This window comes from Crotalus tigris, unplaced genomic scaffold (genome assembly GCF_016545835.1).
Source record: "Crotalus tigris isolate CLP2741 ecotype Arizona unplaced genomic scaffold, ASM1654583v1 scf7180000024460.1087499, whole genome shotgun sequence".
Taxonomy (NCBI): domain Eukaryota; kingdom Metazoa; phylum Chordata; class Lepidosauria; order Squamata; family Viperidae; genus Crotalus; species Crotalus tigris.
In genome coordinates this window covers 244,655-257,500 of record NW_024100630.1, presented here as the reverse complement: position 1 = coordinate 257,500, position 12,846 = coordinate 244,655, and the positions used below count along the sequence as shown (strand labels likewise).

Here is a 12,846-nt window from a genome sequence, read left to right as displayed (position 1 = left end):
TCCTGCCTCATTCTCCTCCCTCAGAGCTGATAGGTGTGAGAGGCTCAGCTGGGCTGGATCTTCCCTGCCCAGCAGCCAATCACAGGGCCTCCAGCAGGAGGGGCTGAACCCCAGAGGAGACCCAAGCAGCCCACAGTCCCTTTCATGGTTGCCTTAGAATGACTTTGGGGATGAATGTTCCCCCACCTAACACCTTAATAGTCTTGGTTCTTGGTATCTCCCAAGCCCGGAGTTTTGCATCTCACATAGACTTCAGCAACAGTCAGACTCACCTCCAAGGTTACTTCAGATTGGGGCAATGATTCTGGTTGAATATCATCTTCTTTGCCAGAAGGAGAGGAAACAGAAACATTTTCTAAAGGAATGTCACCAAGCGAAGATCTCACTTCCTGATAGCGAATTCTTTTACATCTCCGCCACATGTCTAATAGATGTCTCCGCCGCATGTCTGATAGATGGCAAAAAGAGAGGATAGGGGGCTAATTTGGGGGGGGGGGGCAGCAGCTCCTGCCTCAGATAGAGAAGGACTCATGCTGCAATACTGCATTCTAACCACTGGGCCATAAGGGCTCATTAATCAGTGGAACAACCTGTCTCCAGAAGTTGTGGGTGCTCCAACACTGGAGGCTTTTAAGAAGAGAGTGGACAACCCTTTGTCTGAAATGGTATAGGGCTTCTGGCCTGAGCAGGGGGTTGGACTAGACGACCTCCAAGGTCCCTTCCAGCTTTATTGTTGTTGTTGTTGTTACCTCCAAGGTGCCTTGCAATGCTGTTATTTGGCTAGTGACTTTTAAGCAATGATGCTAAACCTTCGGGAATTCTGTTATTGGTATAAGACTGAATACACTTAAGAATAGAATAGAATAGAATAGAATAGAATAGAATAGAATAGAATAGAATAGAATAGAATAGAATAGAATAGAATAGAATAGAATAGGAACAAACAGAAACCAAAACGAATGGAATGGAATAGGAATAGGAATAGAATAGAATAGAATAGAATAGAATAGAATAGAATAGAATAGAATAGAATAGAATAGAATAGAATAGAATAGAAACAGAAACAGAAACAGAAACAGAAACAAACAGAAATGAATAGAATAGAATAGAATAGAATAGAATAGAATAGAAACAGAAACAGAAACAGAAACAGAAACAAACAGAAATGAATAGAATAGAATAGAATAGAATAGAATAGAATAGAATAGAATAGAATAGAATAGAATAGAATAGAATAGAATAGAAGTTGGAAGGGACCTTGGAGGTCTTCTAGTCCAGCCCCCTGCTCAAGCAGGAGAACCTATACCATCTCAGACAAGTGATTGTTCAGCGTCTTCTTAAAAACCTCCAGTGATGGAGCGCCCACGATTTCTGGAGTCAGGTTGCTCCACTGGTTAATTGTTCTAACTGTCAGGAAGTTTCTCCTTAGTTCCAGGTTGCTTCTCTCCTTGGTTAGTTTCCATCTATTGCTTCTTGTCCTGCCTTCAGGTGCTTTGGAGAATAGTTTGACCCCCTCTTCTTTGTGGCAGCCCCTCAGATACTGGAATGCTGCTGTCATGTCATTCCTGTTTCTTCTTTTCTTTAGACTAGCCAAACCCAAGTCCCACAGCTGTTCTTCATATGTTTTAGTCTCCAGGCCTTGATCATTACACTCCCATTCGCAACCTAGACAGACGGAAAAACCAGCAACCTTGGCTGATCTTGAAAGGCTAGGCTGGGTCTGATTAGTTTAGCGTGTGTTCCTGAGACTGGCAAGGGAGACGCATAAATTGCAAACAAGTCCAAAGGCACCTCCTGGGACAGTGGTTCTCAACCTTTTTAATGCCGCGACCCCCAACCGGTCGTAAGCCGAGGACTACTCAACCGGTCGTAAGTCGAGGAGTACTCAACTGGTGCAGCACCGTTTGCAGACTGGGACTTTTGGCGGGCTCAGCAGGGCAGAGACAGCCTGGACAATTCCTATTGGCTTTGGAAAGCCAATAGAATTAGACTCTATTCAAGAGAGTCTATTCTATTGACTTTCAAAAGCCAATAGAATAAAAGGGAGTAGCACAGCTAAGGAAAAGGGGGAAAAAATGGCGGACTGCGTTGTTTGGCGACCCCCGTGAAATGGTCGTTCGACCCCAAATGGGGTCCCGACCCACAGGTGGAGAACCACTGTCCTGGAAGAAGGAAATGGCAGAGCCCTTCTTCAGTGTTACTGAGAAAATCACAAGCTTGTGCTGAGCCACATTTGGTGACGCTCCACTGAGGAGACACATGGCCCACATCCATCCTCCGTCTCTGCTGATTGGGAGCAGAGCAAGCAGCAGCTTCTGCTGGACCTTCTTCCCTGTTATGGTCTTGTGAGTGCAAGTGGGGGAAGAAGACAAGGGGTCCCTCCCTCCCTCCATCACTCCCACCTTCCACCTGAACTCTTCTTCAAGTGCAAGATTATGGATTTCTAGTGCTTCCCAGATCATTTGTTGGACTTTTCTTCGATTCCTGAGCCCCTGACATTTTCTCCTCTGGAGGAAGCCCACTGAAGGCAAAGAGGCTCCCTCCCAAACAGGAAGGTGGAACATTTTGAAACATATATAGGAAATGGGAAAATGGCTGCATGGTTTCTTCCTCCTTTCAGACTCTTGTTCCAAATGCTGTTTGTGGGGAAGGGGGTTTGGGGGACGACAGGCGAAACTCGCAGAGAGGATGTCATACCAGCAAAGTCAACACAGGAGTGCAAGTCAGTGGATGTGTTTGTTTCACTTACATATGAAGAGTAGAATCCCAATTCCCAAGATCGTGACTGCAATTCCCACAGAAATCCACAAATCTTGATTGATAGATAGGGCTGTGGAAGAGCCAAAAATACAGTAAAGTGACAATTATCTATCTATCTATCTATCTATCTATCTATCTATCTATCTATCTATCTATCTATCTATCTATGTGTGGGGGCAGGGTTGTAACATTTTATGAAAGCCAGAAGTGTTTACATGCCATAAAGCACCATTTCTGGGCCTGTGGTGGTTTCATATGGTTGTTCTTAGGTCCCGGACTACCTCTGTATACTACACCAAGCATGCTATGCTCTGCCCTGCCCTGCCCTGTCCTGTCCTATCCTAATCTACCAGACCCTACCATACCAGACCTACCCTATGATACCCTACCCTACCATACCAACCATAGTTTAACATACCATACCTTACACTTCCCAACCTTATCCCACCATACCCTACCCTACCCTACCCTACCCTAACATACCATACCATACCAACCATACCCTAACATACCATACCCTACCCTTCTCTACCCTATCCCACCATACCCCACCCTACCCTGCCATACCTTACCATACCCTACCCTAGTCTAACCTACCATACCATACCCTACCCTACCCTACCATACCAACCATACCCTAACGTACCATACCCTACCCTTCCCTAACTTATCCCACCATACCCTACCCTACCCTACCATACCTTACCATACCTTACCCTGCTGTACCAAGCCCTACCTACCCTACCCTACCTTACCATATGAACCTTCATACCTTGTCCTTAAATTCCCACTTCCAGCCCGCCTGTCAAAAATCACTTCTCTCTCATGACTAAATGCAAGACTATACTTCCTGTTTTCCAGCTTGTAATGATAAAGACAGAAAATGTAACATTCCTCTCCCTATACTTTCCAACATGCTGAAGTATCTACATCTACATGTCCCAAAGGTGGCTAAGAAAGCCCAGTTGCCTTTTGAAAAGCAACTTTGGGACAACCATGATCTGGTTGATGCAGAATCTCTATGGACACTTCTACATGTCATTTTAGCTCAGCCTCTTACCCGTTTCCTCCTTGAAAGCCAATACCAGGGGCTCCTCCAAGCCTTCATGCTTCAGGTGACAATGAGAACGGTTCCTCTCCTCGGGATTGATCTTAATGCCGATCCAGACATAGTAGGTCCCATCTGAGTTGGGGGTCACATTCCTACGGATGATTCCTTGTTCCCAGTTCTCTCCATCCCTCGTCCAGTTGACCTGGATCTCCGTGGGGTAGAAGCCATAGGCCTCGCAGACGAGGATCTCCTGGCTGTCATTAATCAGCTTGTGGGTCACCTTCCCTTTTGGGGGCTTTGCAGAAACAGCAGCAACACAATTCCCAGGATTTTCTGGCCAGGTAATTTAATAGCAGAAAAAGGTCAGTGCCGAGGTCAGTAAAAATGAGGGCCCAAATTGTTGGGAGCAAGATGCTGACTCTGTAAACCACTCAGAGAGGGGTGTAAAAAGCATTATGAAGCAGTATATACATCTAAGTGCTATTGCTATTTGGTCACTCACCTGTCTTCTCCAGAGCCTCCTTCTTGTAGGACAGGTACCTCCGCAGCAACTTGATGCAGCTCTTCTCCAGGTAAAATTTATTTTCCTGGGACCGCTCTGGATGATCCTCCCACTTCTCCTTGACCTTCTCAGCCTGGCGCTGATCTGCCACCCATCTGGGGGTCTCCTTCTTGAAGCTGAGGAAGTCCATCCCATCATAGCCATAGCGGAAAAATCCATCATTCTTCCCATCTTTCCTGAGCTCACAGCCCACAATTGCCTGCCAGGTATGAAGCTCTAAAAGAGATCCAAAGAGGGATGGATGAGAAGGATCCAGTATAGGTAGTCCTCTACTTACGACAATTTGGGCCCAGAATTTATGTTGGCTGAGTTTCACCCCATTTTACCACTTTTCTTGCTACCTTTGATAGCACAGTTGTTAAATTAACAACCACAGTTGTTAAATTAAAGATGATCCTTGACATCCGACCATCACTGAGCCAAACTTTTCTGTCGCTAAGTGAGCCAGTGGTTAAGTGCTAAGCATGGAAGGAAACTCCTCCAGTGGGGTGCAGAAATGGAACTCAGAGCTTCATGTTTTAATGTACTTAGACTTCAGTAAGGCATTTGACAAAGTAGATCACAACCTACTACTCGATAAGATAGAAAAATGCGGGTTAAATAGCATCACCACCAGATGGATCCGTAGCTGGCTGACCAGTCGTACTCAGTGTGTGGTCCTCAATAGAACCGCATCTATGTGGAGGGAAGTGTGTAGTGGGGTGCCCCAGGGCTCTGTTCTGGGCCCAGTGCTCTTCAACATCTTCATCAACGATCTGGACAAGGGGATAGATGGGGAACTCATCAAATTTGCAGATGACACCAAGCTGGCAGGAATAACCAACACTCCAGTAGACAGGCTTAGGATATAGGAGGATCTGGACAGACTTGAACACTGGGCACTATCTAACAAAATGAAATTCAATGGTGAAAAAAGTAAGGTTCTACATTTAGGCAAGAAAAACCAAATGTGTATGTATAGTATAGGGGATGCCCTGCTCAATATTTATTTATTTATTTATTTATTTTTAAAATTTATAAGCCGCCCCACTCCCGCAGGACTCTGGGCGGCTAACAATAAAAGCACCATATAACATGACAAAACAAACAATACAATGACAGTCATCCAGGGGTCAGATTTTATAAACCCCAGGCCTGCCGGAAAAGCCAGGTCTTAAGCAGCTTACGGAAAACCAACAGGGTGGGAGTGGTCCTAATCTCCGGGGAGAGCTGGTTCCAAGACGTGGGCGCCATCACAGAGAAAGCCCGCGGCCCTGCCAAATGGCACTGCTTGGCCGACGGGACCTGAAGGAGGCCCAGCCTGTGGGATCTAACCAGACGAAGGGAACTATGAGGTAGAAGGCGGTCTCACAAATAGCCTGGCCCTGAGCCATATAGGGCTTTAAAGGTAAATAGTAGTAACTATGAGAGGGATCTCGGAGTCCTAGTGGACAATCACTTAAATATGAGCCAGCAGTGTGCTGCAGCTGCCAAAAAGGCCAGTACAGTGCTAGGCTGCATTAACAGAGGGATAGACTCAAGATCACGTGAAGTATTAATACCACTTTACAATGCCTTGGTAAGGCCACACTTGGAATACTGCATCCAGTTTTGGTCACCACGATGTAAAAAAGATGTTGAGACTCTAGAAAGAGTACAGAGAAGAGCAACAAAGATGATTAGGGGACTGGAGGCTAAAATATATAAGGAACGGTTGCTGGAATTGGGATGTCTAGTTTAATGAAGAGAAGGACAAGGGGGGACATGATAGCAGTGTTCCAATATCTCAGGGGCTGCCCCAAAGAAGAGGGAGTCAAGCTATTCTCCAAAGCACCTGAAGGCAGGACAAGAAGCAACGGATGGAAACTCATCAAGGAGAGAAGCAACCTAGAACTAAAGAGAAACTTCCTGACAGTTAGAACAATTAACCAGTAAAACAACCTGCCTCCAGAAGTGGTGAATGCGCCAACACTGGAAGTTTTTAAGAAGAAACTGGACAGCCATTTGTCTGAAATGGTATAGGGCTTCTTGCCTGAGCAGGGGGTTGGACGAGATGACCTCCAAGGTCCCTTCCAACTTTATCATTATTATTATTAAGTAACTTATGACTACAACTGAACCCAAATTTATGTTGTTAATTGAGAAATTGGTTGAGTTTTGACCTTTCTTGTCACATTTGTTAAGTGAAAGAATAGAATAGAATAGAATAGAATAGAATAGAATAGAATAGAATAGAATAGAATAGAATAGAATAGAATAGAATAGGGAATGGGAATGGGATGGAGGTGGAATGGAATGGAATAAGAATAGAATAAACGGTCATAAATCATTTTTCCAGTGTCATCGTATCGGCGAATGATGTCAGGGAATTACACGACCACAGACCAAATAGAGTCGAAGATGCTGACAGGAATCTGAAATTTTACATAAATATATTTACAGTAAAAAAAAAAAAAAAAGAGCAGCAAACAGGAGCATCGTCAGGTAAATCAAGAACCTCCCCCTTTTCACTCCAGGCAACCAATCACAGCTAAGATTCCCTCAGGTAGTGGCCAGCACTCTTTAGTCAATCAGCTATACCTATCTGTTCTGATTCATTTGTCCAACCCTCCACTGCTCCACCTATTACATTTTAAATATCTTAACAATGGTCACTAAACGTTGTGTTATTTGAGGACTAGCTTGTTTTCCTCTCCTCAGGCCCTTTTCTCTTTCATTGGGGGCCATTAAGGAATCTCAGGCAAGGAGCCTTGCCCTCATCTGGCCAGCAGAGGGAGCCCCAATCTCTTAGTCCAGGGGTAGGCAACCCAAAACACTCACAGAGCCACTTGGACCCGTTTTTCACCGAAAACAAAACACTGGGAGCTGCAAAACCCTTTTGATATCTAAAATGAAAATAACACTGCATATATACTTTTTTACCTTTATTATAGGTATCTATCTATCTATCTATCTATCTATCTATCTATCTATCTATCTTACCTGTTGGGTTAGGCACCCGGTCTACCAACTATAAATCAGTCTGTTCTGCATTTTAGATATCAAAAGGGTCTCTCTCTCTCTCTCTCTCTTCCTCCCTCCCTCCCTCTCTCTCCCCCTCTCCCTCTCTCTCTTTCTGCCCTTGGTCTGCCAGTCTTCTTCTTCTTCTCTCTCTCTCTCTCTTTCCTCTCTCTCTCTCTCTCTCCCTCCCTCCCTCTCTTTCTCCCTCTCTTTCTCTCTCTCTCCCTCTCCCTCTCTCCAATCTTCTGCTCACCTGGCAAGCTGGCTTCAAGCTGTTCTCCAACAAGCTCAGGGGTAGGCAACCTCGGCTCTTTTATGACTCATGGACTTCAACTCCCAGAATTCTTGAGTCAGCATAGCTGGGCTAGCTAGCTCTCTCCTGCCCTTCCTGCTTCCTGTAGAGAGGCAGCAAAGGGAGGAGCCCCACCCAATAAGCTTTTCAGCTCCTTGGAGAACACCGTGAGTCTACTCTCTTTTACATGCACACACACACACACAAACACAGAAAGAGAGAGAGAGAGAGAGAGACAGACAGACAGACAGACAGACAGACAGACAGACAGACAGAGACAGACAGAGACAGACAGCGAAGCAGGAAAGCGCAAGTGCCTCTCTCTGTCTCTGTCTCTCTCTGCAAATGGCAGAGAAGGCTGGGAGCCACAGGGGAAGGCTCAAAGAGCTGCATGAGGCTCCAGAGCTGCTGGTTGCTGACCTGTGTCTTAGTCCTTCCAGTCTTAATCCCATAGAGAAGAAAGTGATGCAATCTGGACTAATAATAATAATAATAATAATTATTATTATTATTATTATTATTATTATTATTTAATAAAAATAAAAATAATAGAATTGGAAGGGACCTTGGAGGTATTCTAGTCCAACCCCTGCTCAGGCAGGAAACCCTGTACCATTTCAGACAAATGGTTGTCCAGTCTCTTCTTAAAAACCTCCAGTGTTGGAGCATTCACAGCTTGTGGAGGCAAGTTGTTCCACCGGTTAATTGTTCTAATGTGGGGAAAACTGCACGTGCAGCAAACTGCCATGCTTCCCCCCCCCCCCACAAACCTCATAACCTTTTGATACCCTTTGTCCCAAGGAAGCAGCCAAAAGGTCATCCCCTTTTGACTTAATACCTTACCTATCTAAATAAATAATATGCTTAAGTTCCCTCTTATCTCTTCCTATCTTTCATCTCCCTTTATTTGTCTTTACCTGGTCTCTGAACAAGTAATATATTACTAGAAAATAGTTGCTTATATGAAGGAATTTTCCAATAAAGAAACTTTATGTCAGCATCTAAAGGTTAAACTTATGAATGTAAAATGTCAGCATTTAATGTAAAAGCCTATGTATGTAAAAAGTATATAAGAAGCAATAAACTCAGTTTGTCAAGCTGTGTCCTGCAGCTTCAAACCTCTGCTCAAGAAATGCCTGAGTCTTTTTCTTAGCTTCATTACATTCTAATTGTCAGAAAATTTCTCCTTAGTTCTAGGTTGCTTCTCTTCTTGATTAATTTCCATCTGTTGCTTCTTGTCCTGCCTTCAGGCGCTTTAGAGAATAGCTTGACTCCCTCTTCTTTGGGGCAGCCCCTGAGATACTGGAAGGCTGCTATCATGTCATCTCTTCATTAAACTAGACATACCAAATTTCAGTATTTTTTCGCCTCCAGTCCCCTGATTATCTTTGTTGCTCTTCTCTGCACTCTTTCTAGAGCAGTGGTTCTCAACCTGTGGGTCGGGACCCCATTTGGGGTCGAATGACCATTTCACGGGGGTCGCCAAACCACCTGTCCGCCATTTTTTTCCCTTTTCCCTAGCTGTCCTACTCCCTCTTATTGGTGGCCACACCCATTTGGGGGTCACCACAACATGGGGAACTGTATTATGGGGTCACGGCATTAGAAAGGTTGAGAACCACTGTTCTAGAGTCTCAACATCTTTTTTACATTGTGATGATCAAAATTGAGTTTTGCCTTCCAAGTTTTCAGATTCATGCTGGAGCCCATCTTCAGGGAACTTCTCTAGCAGAGTATGCACTGTTCTTTGTGGAGTATTTATAGTGCCTGTTGTAAGTGGCTTTTTAGATGTTGATTTGGGTGTGTGGATGGCCCACTTTTAAGTTATTAGCTGTTGTTTGCTTGTGTTGCCCAGCCTTTGCTGCTTAAGTACTTGATACACTGGGGGTAAATTAGCACTCCTGTGGACTGACAAGGAGCCTATTTCCCAAGCTTCAATCATTTCCCTGGCTGTTTTTGTGCCTGCTCGTCCAACAATCTTAGTACCTGCAAAATTGAATGAATCTTTTAGTGATCCCTGCAATTAACTGTTTTGGTATAGCGACTGGACCATGAAGAAGGTCTAAAGTGTGGGACAAAATGTGGGTGAGGAGGGGGGGGGGCATACCTTTGCAGGAAAGAAAGTCTAACCTGGACATCAAATGTAGTAGGACCTCTTCTCACCTTCATTGAGGTTGTTGAGATTTGACAAATTCTCCAGATCGCTCCTGAAGACCCACTCAACAGGCAGAAAGGTCCCCTCCTTCACCTCCTCCATCCAGCACACCAGAGTCTCCACCCTCCCGGTGAGGCTGTCAAAGTGAATGATGGGCTGGTCGTCCAGTTTGCCCCAAACTAAGAACCGGCTGGGCTCTGACAAATGCAGGTAGGAATAACGCAGGAAGTGTGAGGGAGAGCCTGGGAAGGGAGAAGGGTAGAATTAGGGGGGGTCTGCGCTGCAGCTCCAGACCCTCCAACATTTTATTGTCACATTTTATTGTCTCCCTCCCCACAGTGCCACCAGAACAAAGTGGTCTACCCTCTTTCGGATGTGCTTGGGAGAAAAGATGTTGAGACTCTAGAAAGAGTACAGAGAAGAGCAACAAAGATGATTAGGGGACTGGAGGCTAAAGTATATAAGGAAAGGCTGCTGGAATTGGGTATGTCTAGTCTAATGAAGAGAAGGACGAGGGGGGACATGATAGCTGTGTTCCAATATCTCAGGGGCTGCCACAAAGAAGAGGGAGTCAAGCTATTCTCTAAAGCACCTGAAGGCAGGACAAGAAGAGAGACACAGAGAGAGAGAGAGATCCAGCCTAATAATTTGTTTCAGTTTGTTGGAGAAGAGCCTGAAGCCAGCTTGCCAGGTGAGCAGAAGATGGGGGGGGGGAGAGAGAGAGAGAGAGTGAGGGGGGGGGCAGGACACGCTACGCCTTCTCCCTTTCTGCTTTCCCCCAACACACACGCGCGCGCGCGGGCGGGCGCCGCCCCGCTCTGAACATTCCCTTTCACTTTCCCTTTCCCCCGAAACAAACGCGAACCGATTACCAAAAAAGCATTAAAACGACTTAAACGAAGCGCGAAAGAGTTTGGGACGGGGGGGGGGAAGTAAGGGGGGGGAGAGAGAGACGCAGGAAGGGCACACGCGCCCTTGGTGCTTCCTCCCCCCCCCGCCCCGCGATCCAATCCTTCCGGGAACTCGCCCGTAGCCGCCCCCCTCCTCCTCTTCCTTCCCCGCTCCGAACGGTGTTCTCTTTTCACTTTCTCAGAAACAAAATTCGAACTGACTCCAAAGGAAATCCGAGCAGTTTTTTTTTTTAACGAGGCTTGGCGAAGCACCTGGGAAGGAAGCGGCTTGCGAGAGGGAGGGGAGGGGAGGGGAGGGGAGAGACCCGGCCCAGGACAGGCTCTGCCCCTCCCTTTCGGCTTGTACCCACCCCACTCACCGCAGCAGTCCCCCGGCACGGAGACCCCCAGCGCCGCCCCCAGGACCAAGAGGCACGCCGGGCATGGTGGCATCTTCTTCCACCCTCCCGGACATTTGACTTTCCCAACCGAAGCCACTTTCTCTCCGCTCCGCCCCCTCCTCCCCCCCCCCGGAGCTCCGCTGAAATTCTCCGCCCCCCCAGCCCATCAGCCAAGCCCCAGGGCGCCACCCGATAAATGAGGTTTTAGAGAGGTGATGAGGGGGGGAGAACTTCAGAGCGGGTCCAGACTAAGGTGGTACCTGACAGGCTTCGCCCGTTGCTGGGAACTGAGCCAGATTGGACCCGTCCCATCCTGGAAGAGTCAGATCTAGGAGGAGGAGACAGGACAATCTCTCCATCCTACGATGGATCCCCTTTCCATCCTCTCCCCCCCCCCCCCCCACACACACACTCCAGGTATTCCCATCTGTTTTTCCATTCCCACCACTCTTCCCATGGCTGCAGCCAGGACACATCAATCATCATCATCATTATCTTATATTTTAAGGAGGTACCTGGTTGACACCTAGGATGCTGGTAGCAACCCGTGTCAACCATCAGCGCCAGCCAATCTGAATGTTCAGTTGACTGAGGTTCATGTTTAAATCATCATCATCATCATCATCATCGTGGTGGTGGTGGTGATGATGATGTTGGGGGGATCTTGGAGGGTATGGTATGGTATGGTATGGTATGGTATGGTATGGTATGGTATGGTGTGTTAGGGTATGGTATGGTATGGCAGGGTAGGGTAGGGTAGGATAGGGTAGAGAAGGGTAGGGTATGGTACGTTAGGGTATGGTTGGTAGGGTAGGGTAGGGTATGGTAGGTTAGACTAGGGTATGGTAGGGTATGGTGTGGTATGGCAGGGTAGGGTTGGGTATGGTGGGATAGGGTAGAGAAGGGTAGGATATGGTATGTTAGAGATGGTTGGTATGGTATGTTAGGGTAGGGTATGGTACGGTATGGTTGTTAGGGTAGGGTAGGGTATTGTGGGATAAGGTAGGGAAGGGTAATATATGGTATGTTAGGGTATGGTTGGTATGGTAGAGTAGGGTAGGGTGGGTATGTAGAATAGGGTAGGGTAGGGTATGATAGGGTAGGGTAGGGTAGGTTATGATAGGGTAGGGTCTGGTATGGTAGGGTCTGGTAGAGTAGGGTAGGGCAGGGCAGGGCAGGGCAGGACAGAGCATAGCATGCTCCGTGTGGTATACAGAGGTAATCCGGGACCTAAGAACAACTATATGACACCACAACAGGCCCATAAAAGGTGCTTTATGGCATGTAAACACTTCTGGCTTTCATAAAATGTTACAACCCTCCCCCCACACATAGATAGATAGATAGATAGATAGATAGATAGATAGATAGATAGATAGATAATTGTCACTTTAGTGTATTTTTGGCGCTTCCACAGCACTACCTATCAGATCGGAACCATGTTTCTCCTAGTCCAACCCCCTGCTCAGGCAGGAAACCCTATACCAGTGTTTCTCAACCTTGACAGTTTTAAGGCATGTGGACTTCAATTCCCAGAATTCCACAGCCAGCATTGCTGGCTGTGGAATTCTGGGAGTTGAAGTCCACATGCCTTAAAATTGTCAAGGTTGAGAAACACTGCCCTATACCATTTCAGATAAATGATTGTCCAACTTCTTCTTAAAAACTTCTAGTGTTGGAGTATTCACAACTTCTGGAGGCAAGTTGTTCCACTGGTTAATTGAAGTTTCTCCTTAGTTCTAGGTTGCTTCTCTCT

General features: G+C 46.3%; 1 protein-coding gene across 1 annotated transcript in view; it reads right to left on the bottom strand.

Moving 5' to 3' along the window:
• Nucleotides 1–11,191, bottom strand: part of LOC120303091 (major histocompatibility complex class I-related gene protein-like) — a 20,315-nt gene extending 9,124 nt beyond the window's left edge. Inside the window, exons 1-6 of the mRNA XM_039332257.1 lie at nucleotides 11,070–11,191; nucleotides 9,808–10,041; nucleotides 4,314–4,589; nucleotides 3,821–4,144; nucleotides 2,750–2,830; nucleotides 273–448 (exon numbers count right to left, since the gene is read on the bottom strand). Of these exons, the coding sequence (XP_039188191.1) occupies nucleotides 273–448; nucleotides 2,750–2,830; nucleotides 3,821–4,144; nucleotides 4,314–4,589; nucleotides 9,808–10,041; nucleotides 11,070–11,142 (1,164 nt within the window). The 5' untranslated portion in view covers nucleotides 11,143–11,191. The remainder of the gene's footprint in view (nucleotides 1–272; nucleotides 449–2,749; nucleotides 2,831–3,820; nucleotides 4,145–4,313; nucleotides 4,590–9,807; nucleotides 10,042–11,069) is intronic.
• Nucleotides 11,192–12,846: the final 1,655 nt, after the last annotated feature.